The sequence below is a fragment of the Nerophis ophidion genome, linkage group LG22 (genome assembly GCF_033978795.1).
Source record: "Nerophis ophidion isolate RoL-2023_Sa linkage group LG22, RoL_Noph_v1.0, whole genome shotgun sequence".
NCBI lineage: Eukaryota > Metazoa > Chordata > Actinopteri > Syngnathiformes > Syngnathidae > Nerophis > Nerophis ophidion.
Genome location: NC_084632.1, coordinates 18,272,286 through 18,288,651, shown reverse-complemented (window position 1 = coordinate 18,288,651; position 16,366 = coordinate 18,272,286). Strand labels below are relative to the sequence as shown.

The 16,366-nt window shown below is 39.6% G+C and overlaps 1 protein-coding gene across 16 annotated transcripts in view; it reads left to right on the top strand.

Annotated features, from left to right (window-relative positions):
- LOC133540615 (microtubule-associated serine/threonine-protein kinase 3-like) overlaps positions 1 to 16,366 on the top strand; it is a 115,368-nt gene that overhangs the window by 80,710 nt on the left and 18,292 nt on the right. For 14 of the 16 annotated variants that reach the window (XM_061883372.1, XM_061883382.1, XM_061883369.1 and 11 more), the window contains 10 exons: positions 2,045 to 2,106; positions 2,192 to 2,283; positions 2,462 to 2,670; positions 4,907 to 5,045; positions 9,882 to 10,014; positions 10,096 to 10,261; positions 13,985 to 14,086; positions 14,178 to 14,300; positions 14,396 to 14,508; positions 14,621 to 14,787. In XM_061883372.1, coding sequence (XP_061739356.1) covers positions 2,045 to 2,106; positions 2,192 to 2,283; positions 2,462 to 2,670; positions 4,907 to 5,045; positions 9,882 to 10,014; positions 10,096 to 10,261; positions 13,985 to 14,086; positions 14,178 to 14,300; positions 14,396 to 14,508; positions 14,621 to 14,787 — 1,306 coding nt within the window. The remainder of the gene's footprint in view (positions 1 to 2,044; positions 2,107 to 2,191; positions 2,284 to 2,461; positions 2,671 to 4,906; positions 5,046 to 9,881; positions 10,015 to 10,095; positions 10,262 to 13,984; positions 14,087 to 14,177; positions 14,301 to 14,395; positions 14,509 to 14,620; positions 14,788 to 16,366) is intronic. The other 2 variants (XM_061883383.1, XM_061883370.1) reach the window with 1 other exon arrangement.

The window sequence follows — 16,366 nt, the reverse complement described above, 5'->3', positions numbered from 1 at the left end:
CAATCTTTGTCTTGGTGGGCGAAAAGCAAGGACACACACACACACAGGAAGCAGAGACAGAGAGCCTCACGACTCTGCTCGCAAGTGAGAATTTCTAAAAAGTAACAAAAATTTGAATTAAAAAAACAAGACAACAAAGCCAAATGTCCTGTTGCGGGAATGGTAAAGATTCAAAGTGGTTGACAATATGAGCAAATCAACACTAACGACCAAGCAAGAATGCCGGGATAGCAACACACAAAAATCTTGTTTTTCCAACTAAGGAAAAAATACATTTTAAAATGTTCAATGTTAATTTATGTTCAACATTTTCTTACAGAAATGTGCCCATTTTAATTGTTAGTTTTTTTTATTTAGGATAAAGTTTATTTAGGATAGAGTTATTTACCTTCCAATTAAAGTAGAATAAACAGTTTTACAGTGATGACGAATAAAAGTTTTTATCCTGTTAAATGTTTACTTGCAATACTATTATATACAATGATTACATTATATTATAAACACTAGTTTTATAAGTTATTTCTTCAGTTTAAGACAGGGGTGTCAAACTCATTTTAGATTGGGGGCCACATGGAGAAAAATCTAATCCTGAGTGGGCCGGACTGGTAAGATAACGGCACAATAACTTAAAAATAAAGACAACTTCACATTGTTTTCTTAATTTCAAAATAGAACAAGCACATTCTAAAATTGTACAAATCATAATGTTTATTTTACACTTACATGTTGCGGTTAATAGTATTCTATCTTTATTTATCGGTATTTATACTTTCTGAATAAATTAGGTGATAATGTTCATCAGTCAATATCCAATTACAGTATGTTATTTTCCTCGACTGATGTACTAAGATCATGTGGTTTGTTTTGTACATATGTAGCATCATCTATCCATCCATCCTATCTCAGCTACAATCGGGCGGAAGGCGGGGTACACCCTAGACAAGTCGCCACCTCATCGCAGGGCCAACGCAGATAGACAGACAACATTCACACTCACATTCACACACTAGGGCCAATTTAGTGTTGCCAATCAACCTATCCCCAGGTGCATGTCTTTGGAAGTGGGAGGAAGCCGGAGTACCCGGAGAGAACCCACGCATTCACGGGGAGAACATGCAAACTCCACACAGAAAGATCCCGAGCCTGGATTTGAACCCAGGACTGCAGGAACTTCGTATTGTGAGGCGGACGCACTAACCCCTCTGCCACCGTGAAGCCCCTAGCATCATCTACAAAGATACAAATGATTGCTATTGCGACATCTAGTGGACACATTTAGAACAGCAGTTTCTTTCATTCAAAAATTTCAGGTACATTTTTATACTTAGCAAACTCATCCCGCAGGCCGGATAAAACCTGTTCGCGGGCCTGATCCAGCCCTCGGGCCGTACCTTTGACACCCCTGGTTTAAGAGCATAATGTAGATAAAAGCTCTGAGTCAGTCTGCATAAAGCCGAATATTTTTTAAAGCAAATTATTTCATATTGTTTTGTGTGTCACCTTGAGACAAGATTACATTGATTGACAATCTAAAAGTAAGTCTTACTTCACCAGTTATTTTTGCAGTTTAGTGCATTTATGTTTATAAAATAGGAAAATCGTGAATCGATTTTAATTAGGTTTTTACTCAAACTCGTGCAGCCCTCCATAACATTATCATTGTGCCGTGAGCTTATGTATTAGTGGGGCGTAGCTGGCATCATCAAACCAGGAAGAGGGAAGGTCGTAATGCTTGCAGCTAGTTGGAACGCGAACTGCCGCCAATGTGCTGCAAAGAGCACCTTTTTAAATCTGAGCAATGTCTGTTTTCTCTTAAGATTTGCTCTCGGTTTGTGGCTAACCTCTGCAGCGGCAGCGTTTTTGCAGGTTAAATATGAAAGCTTTGATGGAATATAGTGCTACGGACTGCTATGGCAATAAGAAAGTCTCGGGTTGTTTCAAAGATAATTGGTTCAGCACGTGCAGGGAGGATACCACAAATGTGTCAACGTGCTTGAATGTCATTTGCCTTAAATCTTGCCCTTTCCTCTTTTTTTGTGTGTAGACATGGTGCATCTGGAACAGTACGAGTACAGTCCCTCAGTGTCCACTGAGCCCGATGCCGAGGTGAGTCCATGGCCGGCTAAACTGTCTTTGCAGGATGGATCATGTGAAGATCATGAACATTTTTGAATGTCTGCTTTAATTCCAGAACAAAACTCCGCAGGTGGTGACCCCAACACGACGGAAACCTTTTGAGAGCGATTTTGAAACCATTAAACTCATCAGTAATGGAGCCTATGGGTATGAGAAGATTTTTTTTGTCTTTTTCCATTTCCCCCAATCTTTTAAGAACTATTTGTAATTCCATTGCCTACTTGCCTTGCAGGGCTCATGAAATGCCCATTATATAACTACTGGGGGGTTAAATGATTATCAAAGAGAGGCAAATCCTAATGTAAATCATATGGTGTTTTGACAGTGCTGTGTATCTGGTCCGCCACAAGGAGACCCGCCAGCGGTTTGCCATGAAGAAGATAAATCGTCAGAACCTGGTCCTGAGGAACCAAATTCAGCAGGCATTTGTGGAGCGAGACATCTTGACTTTTGCCGAGAACCCCTTTGTTGTGTCCATGTTCTGCTCTTTCGAGACGCGACGTCACCTCTGCATGGTCATGGAGTATGTGGAGGGTAAGAGGACGTTACAGAGAGGGTTTAGGAGCTTTTAGGGCATTAACGTCAAATGGAATAGACAGATTGGAAATAGCATGAGTGCCTGCGTTAAGTAATCATTTTTAATGGCTCAAGTTGGAAAGTATTATTAAGAGCCATTCCATAGAATATGTGCAATGTGTCCTTTTTTTAAAACTCTAAATCCGATAATACAATATTGAACTACTCCAAATGCATTTCAGGCATCATTATTGTAATTTGTAAATGGTTCCTAAGGCGAAGATGACTCAAGTAACAGGAGTGAGCCCATCGTGGCCACGGCAGGCTAAATTAAGGCTATGAGCAGATTTTTATTTTAAGGCCTCCCTCACCCCCATTACAAAAAAATAAGACTTTATTATATATATATATATATATATATATATATATATGCCAAAGGTTTTCTATACTTTGTTAAATCAAACATGAATTTTTCTTTGATGCATGTTTAATACTAAAACAAGTTCATGGGTGTTAATTTGTTCTATGATTTGTGTTTTCATGCAAAATAACACATTGAACTAAGTTGCACATGTTTCTGACCCAACCTCGATCCCTGTGCGCCAATTTAACAGCCCAGCACTAACACTACGCGCACGGTAGACAATTAAAATGTATGCCTTTATATGTTTGTCAATGTTAGGTCTAAGAAAAGAGCTACTTATACGTTTGTGGTAAAATTTGTATATAATATGCCATGTCATTTATTAATTGGACTTTTTCACGCAAAGTGGGCCTCTTACTGATTGTTCAGCCCTACACACGACGTGTGGTTTTGCTTTTTGGGACAGGCGGCTCTTAAGTTCTTTGCATAGAATTAGCAAGTTCATAAAATAAATCCATGTGGTGTTTATGCTAATCGCATGATGACACAAAGCACATTACAGTGCAACCTCGATTCAAAAACTTAATTTGTAAAAACAAATATAAATAGGATTAATCCCTGTTTTAGTTAAGGTTTTTACACTTTGAGCACAATATAAAGTGATCTACACTACTGTGTATCAAACAAACATAACAAGGAAGTGATAAATTAATTATGTCTTTATTAACAAACTAAAATAACAATAACGACAAGCTCAACGGTCATCTATGCCAGGAAATGATTAATGTGGACCCCAAACCTAAACTAGTTGAAAAACTTTTTCAGGTGTTACCATTTAGTGGTCAATTGTACAGAATATGTACTGAACTGTGCAATCTACTAATAAAAGTTTTAATCAATCAATATGCGCTGCTCTGCCAACACACAAGTCCGTTTGGTGCCTTCACAAATTATCAGATATCACAAAAATACTTAATACTTAATACCATATTGCTACAAAAATAAAGATTTAAAAAAGTAAAATCCACTCAGAGTACATTTAACATCGGCAAAGTAGCAGCTCACGAGAGGTGAAAAGGGAGTAGACACAGGGGGAGAAGGGAGGGGGCGGGGGACAGACCGTGTGTGTGTGTGCTCTGGGAGAGGCCCTGCTGAACAAGAGCTAGTCTCCGCCGCCGTTATATAAATTTGCTTTGGCAAATTTTACCAGAAAAGTCTGTTCTCATCACAATTAAAAACTTTCTGTGGTACAAAGCAGGCTTCCTCGATCTCTTCAATACTAGCAAGTAACAAAATGGCTGCCAGCCGGACAAAAAATGAATGAAAGAAGCGTTCGTATACAGACACAAGGTTTGCGCAAAGGTTTGAACCGGGCAAAAAGTTTTTATCGAAAAGTTTATTAATAAAGGGGTCCGTAAATTGGGGTTCCACACTACAGTGATTCAACAAAACAATGTATTTAAACAAATAATAATAATAAAATACATCGAAATATGTTAGCTAACCAGGCCATAATTAAAATATCAAATATACAGAAAAAGTTAGTGTCATTTCGGCCTTCTAATGGCATTTAGTGGATCAGAATGGTGCAACATCCTGTCAACCATGTGACTTGTGGAATATTATAAACTTTTCTGAGGTTGTTATGCGTGACTGAGGTAAAAACAGAATACTTAAATTGGAATTTTAACTAAATTAAAATGGATGTATTGAATATGAAGTCCGATCAATGTGCATGACTTGTTTGATCAATGTTTTTTATTCATTTTATATGCATTGTTTTTTTGCAAGGCTTTTATTTCCAAAGGGTGCAAATTGCTCCCATTTGATGGAATGGCCCCTAAATCCGATTCAGTTTGTCCCCTTATATATTTAAATTTTGTTTTTAAGGTGGAGATTGTGCCAACTTGTTGAAGAACATGGGTCCGCTGCCTGTGGAAATGACAAGGATGTACTTTGCAGAAACTGTCCTGGCCCTGGAGTACCTCCACAATTATGGCATAGTGCACCGAGATCTCAAACCTGACAAGTAAGAACAAGTTTTAGTCTTGTCCCCTTAAGAGTAGAACACTATGTGATTAATTGTTCCTCACTCACGACTACATTAACACTGCAGGACAATGTGGCCCAAATCAAATTTTTTAGAAATCAGATATTTTCCAGCTAACTGCACTGTAAGTAAAATATGATCTTTGTCAGACTACAATGTAAACGCGCATAGGCCCCAATGTTGGCCTCGATGTCACTTGCATGCGCAGTTGGATAAAGTCAAAACAAAAGAAGTTGACAGGAGTTTGTAAGTGAACAAGGAATTTTGATTGATTGATTGATACTTTTATTAGTAGATTGCACAGCTCAGTACATATTCCGTACAATTGACCACTAAATGGTAACACCCGAAAAAGTTTTTCAACTTGTTTAAGTCGGGGTCCACGTTAATCAATTCATGGTACAAATATATACTATCAGCATAATACAGTCATCACACAGGTTAATCATCATAGTATATACATTGAATTATTTACATTATTTACAATCCGGGGGGTGGGATGAGTAGCTTTGGTTGATATCATTACTTTAGTCATCAACAATTGCATCAACAGAAAAATGGACATTGAAACAGTGTAGGTCTTACAGTAGGATATGTACAGCCAGCAGAGAACATAGTGAGTTCAGATAGCATAAGAGCAAGTAAATACATTAGAAGTATATTTGAAGTCACTACTACTACAAAATAAAATAAGTCGTTACACGTTAAAAATGTGTTTTTTTTACGTGAAAATTAATTAAAGTAATGTATAAATGGATATATATATATATATATATATATATATATATATATATATATATATATATATATATATATATAGTGTAATATATTTGGGAGGATTCCAATCTTTTTATGGCTGTTAAGTGGAGGCAGCACGGACAACAGCGTGGAACTACAATAGCATTATTTTTCAACTCTCTTACGTAAACAACTTACGCAATGTACGTAAAATGTACCGGTAAACAAATGCGCCAGAGCGTCAATTCCGGTCCTTCAACAATCGCTATTTCATTAGAATCAAAATGTATAATCATATATTACACATAGCATATCATTTGCTAACTATTTATTGAATAGTGATGCACCGAAAATTCCATCGTCGAAAAAAAAAACTTGCTCACTGAAACTGGATGTTGTATCCACTTCTGTTGGCGACTTCATATTTCCCTGCGCACACAGGTGACATAGCTTGCCCAAAGCTGATGAAAAACTCACACGGGTCGCATTTAGGTCGCATTGCCATTTAGACTGAAGTCCATCCATCCATCCATCATCTTCCGCTTATCCGAGGTCGGGTCGCGGGGGCAACAGCCTAAGCAGGGAAACCCAGACTTCCCTCTCCCCAGCCACTTTGTCTAGCTCTTCCCGGGGGATCCCGAGGCGTTCCCAGGCCAGCCGGGAGACATAGTCTTCCCAACGTGTCCTGGGTCTTCCCCGTGGCCTCCTACCGGTTGGACGTGCCCTAAACACCTCCCTAGGGAGGCGTTCGGGTGGCATCCTGACCAGATGCCCGAACCACCTCATCTGGCTCCTCTCGATGTGGAGGAGCAGCGGCTTTACTTTGAGTCCCTCCCGGATGGCAGAGCTTCTCACCCTATCTCTAAGGGAGAGCCCCGCCACACGGCGGAGGAAACTCATTTCGGCCGCTTGTACCCGTGATCTTATCCTTTCGGTCATGACCCAAAGCTCATGACCATAGGTGAGGATGGGAACGTAGATCGACCGGTAAATTGAGAGCTTTGCCTTCCGGCTCAGCTCCTTCTTCACCACAACGGATCGGTACAACGTCCGCATTACTGAAGACGCCGCACCGATCCGCCTGTCGATCTCACGATCCACTCTTCCCTCACTCGTGAACAAGACTCCTAGGTACTTGAACTCCTCCACTTGGGGCAGGGTCTCCTCCCCAACCCGGAGATGGCACTCCACCCTTTTCCGGGCGAGAACCATGGACTCGGACTTGGAGGTGCTGATTCTCATTCCGGTCGCTTCACACTCGGCTGCGAACCGATCCAGCGAGAGCTGAAGATCCCGGTCAGATGAAGCCATCAGGACCACATCATCTGCAAAAAGCAGAGACCTAATCCTGCGGTTACCAAACCGGAACCCCTCAACGGCTTGACTGCGCCTAGAAATTCTGTCCATAAAAGTTATGAACAGAATGGGTGACAAAGGACAGCCTTGGCGGAGTCCAACCCTCACTGGAAATGTGTTCGACTTACTGCCGGCAATGCGAACCAAGCTCTGGCACTGATCGTACAGGGAACGGACCGCCACAATAAGACAGTCCGATACCCCATACTCTCTGAGCACTCCCCACAGGACTTCCCGAGGGACACGGTCGAATGCCTTCTCCAAGTCCACAAAGCACATGTAGACTGGTTGGGCAAACTCCCATGCACCCTCAAGAACCCTGCCGAGAGTATAGAGCTGGTCCACAGCTCCACGACCATAGACTGAAGTCACATTTGAAAATATCAGATTCCAACCGGATTTTGATTGCCTCCTGATGTGGCCTGAATCTGATGCAAAAAGATCAGATTTTAAGCACTGTGGAGCATCTAAACTGGCCAAAAAAACGATCTGTGTCACTTGAGGGCGAAAAAATCAGATTTCATGTGCAGTATAAACGGGGCCTTTACAATAACTTAAAAATCATTTTGATCGACAACTGGCCAGCAACTACTAGAACATTGTTTGTCATCTCCATAGCAACAACAGATGGGCTCGTAAGCCTGCCAGGACACCTTGTTTCTTTACCTTTTTAACTTAAATTGCTTCAACTTAGTTTAGTTTTACGATCATGTTTATTGTTCAATAGCACATTATTGTGAATTGAAAACTAATAAGATTGGTGATGGTGTCATTTGTTTAGGACACGCTGTAACATGGTAAATTGAGGAACATCACATTTACTCTTGCACAATTCAACTTGTCCAAAAATAAGTAGGAAGAAGCGTGGCTTATTTATTGTTACCAAGTCCGTCCGTCTACATTTCTCAGCAATTCAGGATAGTTTGTTCACTTCCTGTGTTTGAATGTTACCATTTTCTAATAGGGAAAGAAGAGGGTGTAACAATAAATAGTTTATATTTATTTATCACAAAATGGTAAAAGTGTTCAAATAAATAAGTTAATATATTAATTAATTTCTTAAAAATAGTTCAATAAATATCAAATAAAATATTATTTAAATTCATAATATATACAGTTAAATATCCAATAAAATAAATACAAAATATCATTATTGAATAATTAATATAAAACAAAAAATAAATTATAAAATAAATTAATGTAGCAGTAAAACCCAGACAGAAATGTATATTATGAAAATAAATGCAAAATATGGACAAGCGTTTTTTTTGCCCCACTACAAATTCCACAGATAAAATAAGCATGTCCTGGATGACAACATTACACAAGAAAAAATTGTAACCAGGCCAGATGCCCTCAAAAATGGGACTTGAAAACCAAAATAGGCCTCGACCTGTTAGTTTTACTGACTATGGTTTTTGATGATTTCTGTGTGTCCTGTCATGATGAACATGTATAAAAAGTAAAGTTAAAGTTAAAACACATTTCTTGCAAGATCTGGTAAGTTTTTAAGTTTCCCAAAGCCCTTAAAAAAGGTTTTAGCTGGGGGACTAAAAATCATTTTAGTTAAGAATAATAATAACAAATTAAATAGATTAAGTATTACAATAATTTGCTTTGTTGCCTCTAACACCAAGATTAGCTATTGCTAATAACACATACTTAAACATGCATCGATTGACTTACATTGTATTGGTTTCAGTATCCTTAATTAAATTTTTCAAATATGTGGCCTTCGCTGGTAAAAGTTTAGACACACGTGGTATAGGCTATGACAGTGTTTCTTGATCATTGCTGAGTTGTGAAAATGGGCCGCAGCTTAGTTGTGATACACTTTTCTACCACTTGTGGCAGTAATGACAATATTAAACACAGAAGAAGTCTGAAGCTTAAATCAGAAGTTTCCTAACTGCAAAAAATATGACTAAAGTGGTAAGGCTGTGGTGTTTTATTTACACTTCAGTTGGATTGACAGTTTCATTAAAAATATATTTGTTATTGATTTAATTTATTTTTGCACAACATAATTGTATTTAAATGTATTTTTCATCACTTTCTTCTTACGCAGTACATTTGGTTTGTACTTATGTATATAACAGTCTGACCTAAGCCGAAGGTTTATGTGTTTAATAAATAATAATCTTTGTGAATAGCACATGGTTTCATAACATTTGACAAGGGTGTACTCAGACTATTATGCTAGATCCACTCGACCTCCATTGCACCGGTCTTCCCGGGGGGTCCCCACATCTGCGGTCCCCTCCAAGGTTTCTCATTGTCCCATTGGGTTGAGTTTTTCCTTGCCCTGATGTGGGATCTGAGCCGAGGAAGACATTGTGTCTTGTGCAGCCCTTTGAGACACTCGTGATTTAGGGCTATATAAGTAAACATTGATTGATTGATTGTAAACTGTCAGTAGGTTAGACATAAATATTGAATACGGTTAAAATCAAGAGTGAGATTACTAATTCAGTGTTAATATTTGAGTGGACCCTGGGCCTCTCTGTAGTGGAAAAGTTGATCCCCCAGATCAAAAAGGTTAAGAATTACTGGTGTAAGCAATAAATTATTGTACACTGACAGCTGAAGGACAGTCAGTATATATTATTATTGGATGAATTTAACAAAAGAGTAGATGTATGTTTACTGTTAACGTGTTAGTAGCGTAAAAGGAGATGCTACTTCTGGTTTGAATGATTGTTGTAATTTTCCTCCCAACAGTTTGCTGATCACATCCTTGGGTCACATCAAGCTAACAGACTTTGGCCTGTCAAAAATTGGCCTGATGAACATGACCACCAACCTCTATGAGGGTCACATAGAGAAAGACACCAGGGAGTTTGTTGACAAACAGGTCAGACCGCCAGCAGTTGGCCACGTATGTTCTTTGTTTTTTCTTCTTCTAAATGTTTGGTGGGGGGGTTTGCTTGTGCAGGTGTGTGGCACTCCGGAGTACATCGCCCCAGAGGTGATTCTCAGGCAGGGATATGGAAAGCCCGTAGACTGGTGGGCTATGGGGATCATCCTCTACGAGTTCTTGGTCGGATGTGTTCCGTTTTTTGGTGACACTCCAGAGGAGCTTTTTGGTCAAGTTGTCAGTGGTGAGCAAAATGTTGTGGAAAAAATCAAATACAAAAATAACAACAACAAACATTTCAATTTCAACTAGGCCCCTGCGGTTTTTGCTGCACTGCTCGGGCCCTAATTATCGGAATTTCATTGCTAATCATTAGAACTAGGTCATTATTTCCCTTTTTTAACTGATCGGCTTGGAGGAAGGAGGAATAAAACATTTTTTTTTAATAAATAACTGAGTGTTTACATGGCTAAAGTACTCACCTAGAAGATTCCTTCAAAAGGGATGCACACTCATGGAGACACGCTTATATTTCCATATTCCTTGTTAAACACATGCAGGAGTTGCATGCATCTGTGAATTCCAGGAGTGTGCTTGCCTTGACAGAACATCTGCTCGAACACGTCGTTTGTCCACGGTGCCAAAGATAATGTAATACTTTTAAGACTGTAGTTAACACCACCAGGGTGGAACGTGTTTTTTTCCATGTACATTATCACTGGAGGATCAGAGGAAATGGAATGGCAAAGCATTCTTCACACACACACACACACACACACACACACACACACACACACACACACACACACACACACACACCTTGAACAGGACGATACAAAAAACTAACTGCTAAAGCTTCAATGCAAAGTACAGTGATCGATCCAGATTTCAAAACTATCGATACCTACTATGGTATTAGTGTATAAATGATACTAAAATAATTAGATCGGTATTAAAATGTTTCTGGATACTATCATATTTTCTGAGCTATAGAGCTCAGCGGTATTTAAGCCGCACCCAACACATTTTAAAATAAATAAATATGTTTACATATTTATTTACATACATATAACAGTCCGCTCCCTGTATGATCAGTGTCAGAGCTTGGTCCGCCTTGCTGGCAGTAAGTCGGACACGTTTCCAGTGAGGGTTGGACTCCGCCAAGGCTGTCCTTTGTCACCGATTCTGTTCATAACTTTTATGGACAGAATTTCTAGGCGCAGCCAAGGCGTTGAGGGGATCCGGTTTGGTGGCCACGGGATTAGGTCTCTGCTTTTTGCAGATGATGTAGTCCTGATGGCTTCATCTGGCCGGGATCTACAGCTCTCACTGGATCGGTTTGCAGCCGAGTGTGAAGCGACCGGAATGAGAATCAGCACCTCCAAGTCCAAGTCCATGGTTCTCGCCCGGAAAAGGGTGGAGTGCCATCTCCGGGTTGGGGAGGAGACCCTGCCCCAAGTGGAGGAGTTCAAGTACCTAGGAGTCTTGTTCACGAGTGAGGGAAGAGTGGATCGTGAGATCGACAGGCGGATCGGTGCGGCATCTTCAGTAATGCGGACGTTGTATCGATCCGTTGTGGTGAAGAAGGAGCTGAGCCGGAAGGCAAAGCTCTCAATTTACCGGTCGATCTACGTTCCCATCCTCACCTATGGTCATGAGCTTTGGGTCATGACCGAAAGGATAAGATCACGGGTACAAGCGGCCGAAATGAGTTTCCTCCGCCGGGTGGCGGGGCTCTCCCTTAGAGATAGGGTGAGAAGCTCTGCCATCCGGGAGGAGCTCAACGTAAAGCCGCTGCTCCTCCACATCGAGAGGAGCCAGATGATGTGGTTCGGGCATCTGGTCAGGATGCCACCCGAACGCCTCCCTAGGGAGGTGTTTAGGCCACGTCCAGCTGGTAGGAGGCCACGGGGAAGACCCAGGACACGTTGGGAAGACTATGTCTCCCGGCTGGCCTGGGAACGCCTCGGGATCCCCCGGGAAGAGCTAGACGAAGTGGCTGGAGAGAGGGAGGTCTGGGCTTCCCTGCTTAGGCTGCTGCCCCCGCGACCCGACCTCGGATAAGCGGAAGATGATGGATGGATGTTTACATAATTTAGCCATTAAGCCAACGATATATACCGGTACAAAATATTTTGTAAATGTTTATTTAAATAACTTATATGTTTCCAACGGTGTCTGTAACACGGCAGTAAAACGTCTGGTCAGTCAAAACAAAAGTCATCGTCATGGACCAACTAGCTGTGGAAGCTAGCTCCCCAATCAGCTAAACAGACTCAAGAACTCCACAATGACGTTTGAGTGAATTTACGAAACTGAAACAATACAAAAAGAATGCCTTTGTATGTTAATAATATTAACACAGACACATGTAAATGTTTTAGCATATGTGCTAATGCTAATGACGGTAGCTTGATTACATTAAGATAATACATAGAAATATGCATGAAAACACTCCTACAGACATCACACATAGGATGGTTTAGCAAGTGTGAATTGATTTAGTTATATTGCAAAACTTATAAACGTTGTTTGAAGTCGTGAATGACGAATCATTTCGAGCATGGACGAATACTTGAAGGAACGAAACAGGAAGTACATTTTTAACCTACAACACCTGCATTGAGTGAACTTGTCCAAAAGATTGCACCATAGCACAAACAATAAAACACCTTTTTGTTGTCTTTGACGGTGTTCTATGAAAACTATTTATTGGACACAAAACATTATGGCCGTTAGTGAAGAAAAATTCATAAATTTGCGGTTTTATAAGCGGCAGATTTCAAAGAGTGGGAAAAAAGTAGCGGCTTATAGTCTGTAATTAACGCTATTAAAAAATGTGCTTGTTTTTAATTGTTTACAAACTCGAGGAATACGTCTCTGGCTTCAGAAAGCAAAAATAAGAACAAGCTTAAAAAGTAGATGTGTTTCTGTCATAGGAGTTCAACTGTGGAACAGCTTGGATGATTCCTTAAAATGTTCTAGTTCCATTCACACATTTAAAAAACACTTTAAGACCAATATCTTAAAAAAATATATCACTCTTGAATCAACATTGTAGTTAATACTATGATTAATGTTAATTAAAAACTAAACATGGGGTATAAATAATAGAAGTACAATTGTTTGTATATATTGTATATATAATTAGTGCAAAAGTTTAATATGTACACAGGGATATTTCACATGCCTGTACTGCGTATAAAATTAAACTACGTTCATGTTGTTTATAATGTGTATTTATAATATGTTGTGCAAATGACATTTTATAATTTTCTGAAGTTTATTTTGTACTTGACATTGTTTATAGGGTTAGGCGCAATAAGTGTTTAACTTCAGCCTAAACCCATTCGGTCTGCAACATTTTTTATTTTCAATCTATGAATGTACAACTGTTTGTTTGCTTTGTTGACCAATGACCGAAGAATAACAATAAACATACAGGAAGGCTTTTAGTGCAAAACCCAGATAATTTAAACTGGAGCCAATTGTAGTTTTTGGTTTTGTTCAGTCATTGTGTACTATCCACTTCATTTTGTTAAACATCAAATTTAATACATAATCAGATTTACAACAAGACTAGTACATTTGAAATTTAATAACATAAGTTTCATAAAAATGTGCTTTTGCAGTTAATTTAGTTACTGGCTGTAAAATATTTTCAGTCTTATAATATATAGTCAAAGTACCGGACCGAGAGTTGAAATTGGATTGGATCTAAGACCACAAATGTTGTTCGAGACACGCCCAAAAAAAACGTTTTGGAGTGGTGAATATGTAAAATTAATAGAAACAATACTGTCATCCATCCATCCATCCATTTTCTACCGCTTGTCCCTCCCGGAATCGCAGGAGGTGCTGGAGCCTATCATTAGTAAAAAATAAATAAATACAATAAAATAAAAACAATTTGCTTTTATATGAAGTTTATTAAAGCTGATTATTCTTGTCATTTTGTGATTTGCAGATGAAATCATTTGGCCGAAAGGAGACGATGCCCTACCAACTGATGCTGAGGACATGATTACCCATCTGCTAAGGCAAAGCCCTCTGGAAAGACTGGGAACTGGTACTATACTCAGCTACAGTATTGCATACAATGTGGTGCCTTCTCATTTTTATTTGACAGCAGGAATTTTAATAAAATGTTTTGACTGTAGGCGGCGCCTCCGAGGTCAAACAACACTCCTTCTTTGCAGCTTTGGACTGGAATGGCCTATTACGACAGAAAGCTGAATTCATTCCTCAGCTAGATGCAGAGGACGATACAAGCTATTTTGACAGTAAGACACTGTTTTGTTTTTGTTTTTTTTAAAGGATGATGAGCTGGATAGAAAAAGACACAAATTCCAACTTTGCTTTGTTTACATCGTTCCAGCTCGATCTGAGCGGTATCATCATATGGCATCGGATGAGGATGAAGAAACCAACGATGAAGAGTCTTCCCTGGAAATTAGGCAGTTTTCTTCCTGGTCGCATCGTTTCAGCAAGGTGATGAAGCGGAAAGTAGAGCTATAGAGGCAACCCAAATGTCTTTATGTATGAAAACAGTAGGAAACGGGAACAAACTGAGCATGTTTGTGTGTGTTGCCCGCTCTTCCAGGTTTACAGCAGCACAGAACATCTGGCCACACCTTCCAACCTGAGCTTCTCCTCTGATCGCAGTCACAGCGAAGAAAAAGAGGACCGCGGAGAGGTTGGAGCGCTCAGCCCCTTTGCGGGCCTAGCAGAGAGCATCCTGGAGCCCAGACTACCAGGACGCATGGCCAGGTAGACACAAGTTCACGTGGAATGTGCAGTGTTACCTTTTATGTGGCGGCCCACCACAAATACATTTGAAACAGCCACAAATAGAATTGGTGCCTCATGTTTCCCCTCACTCATATATGTTTTATAATGCCAGGGAATAAGAAGGATCATATTTGCCAACATAGCAACTTTGTTGCTCCTTTTAGCGAGTACAGTAACCTAGGTGTATCCCGATTCTATATTTGTAGTGTCCCCAAAAGAAATGTTTTACATCGGCTTGCATCAACAGCCAGGTAAAATGTAAATGTCCTCTAAGAAGCACAGTAGGTTGGTCTTTTCTTGTATTTTAGTAAAGTCTTTTGTAAAAAATAAACATGGTAGGCTATAGGCGACAAGGAGCTAGCAGCTAAACAACAACTAAGCACACAGTAAATAGCACACAAGCTAGCCATGCCGTACATGCCCTTAGTTGAACAATATTACAGTCTTTAAAATGACATTTGTCAATAAAAACAATGAATTTATGAGTGCAAGCTCACGACGCAGTGAGTTGATTGATGCGGACACATTTGTTACTGGATATTTTCTAATACGCCTACGCTTTGAAGATTTTATATCTGTAAGTAATATGCAACTATAATTCTTTGATACTTATATTGACAAATGTCGGGTATTTGACTGCAATATTGTTCACACTTAATACATATGTCTAGCTCTAAACAACACACCAGTCTTTCCATGTTTCCAATCTTGGTTACAGTGAAGCCAAGTGCTGCATACGCTTCATTATATTCTCGTACGGCAAAAAAACCCATCTTGCCCGAGCATTGCACCGGGCCCCCCAGGGTGGCCCTCCCCACTATTTGAGAAGGACTGACTTAATTAAAGACAGCATGAACCTATCACAGACGGGTAATCATAAAACTTGTTCATGTTTTTCATACCTTCAACCTTTATTTACTAGATAAGAACCCACTGAGATCAAGACCACTTTCCACAAGGGTACTTACCATTGGTCTCTGAATCATTTCACTTCATTAAGTCTTTTCTCACATTGGACACTACAAAATAATAGATATAGTAACCGTAAAATATAAGTATGTAGGATTTATGCTCGGTATCGGCCAATACTCGAAGATCCAATATTGTTATCGTATCAGAAGTGAAAAAGTTGTACCGGGACACCCCTAATGTGCAACGTTTAAACCAGTGGTGTCCAAACTATGGCCCGCCGGTGTATTCAGTTTGGCTCACGAGACCGCATGAGGGCCCGATTCCCCCAAAAAATCTAAAGTCTAAAAATCTGATTGCTGCCAAATTGCCGCTATCTTGTGAACAATTTGAGTAAATCAGCTCAAATACCATGAATTGTTTGAAGTGAACAAAGCACAACATTTACTTTTATGACCCAGCCCAAACAACCTTCTCTACTCATGACACACAAAAAATGCAACCAAGACAAAAAGTCAACCCACATAGTCGCACATAACCTGAACTTTAAACAATGTCCAATCACCATAAAAAATATAAATTACACCCATTTAAATCCATTACAATGCATGATAAGAAAAATGCAAAACACTCTCTCCACACTTACCCA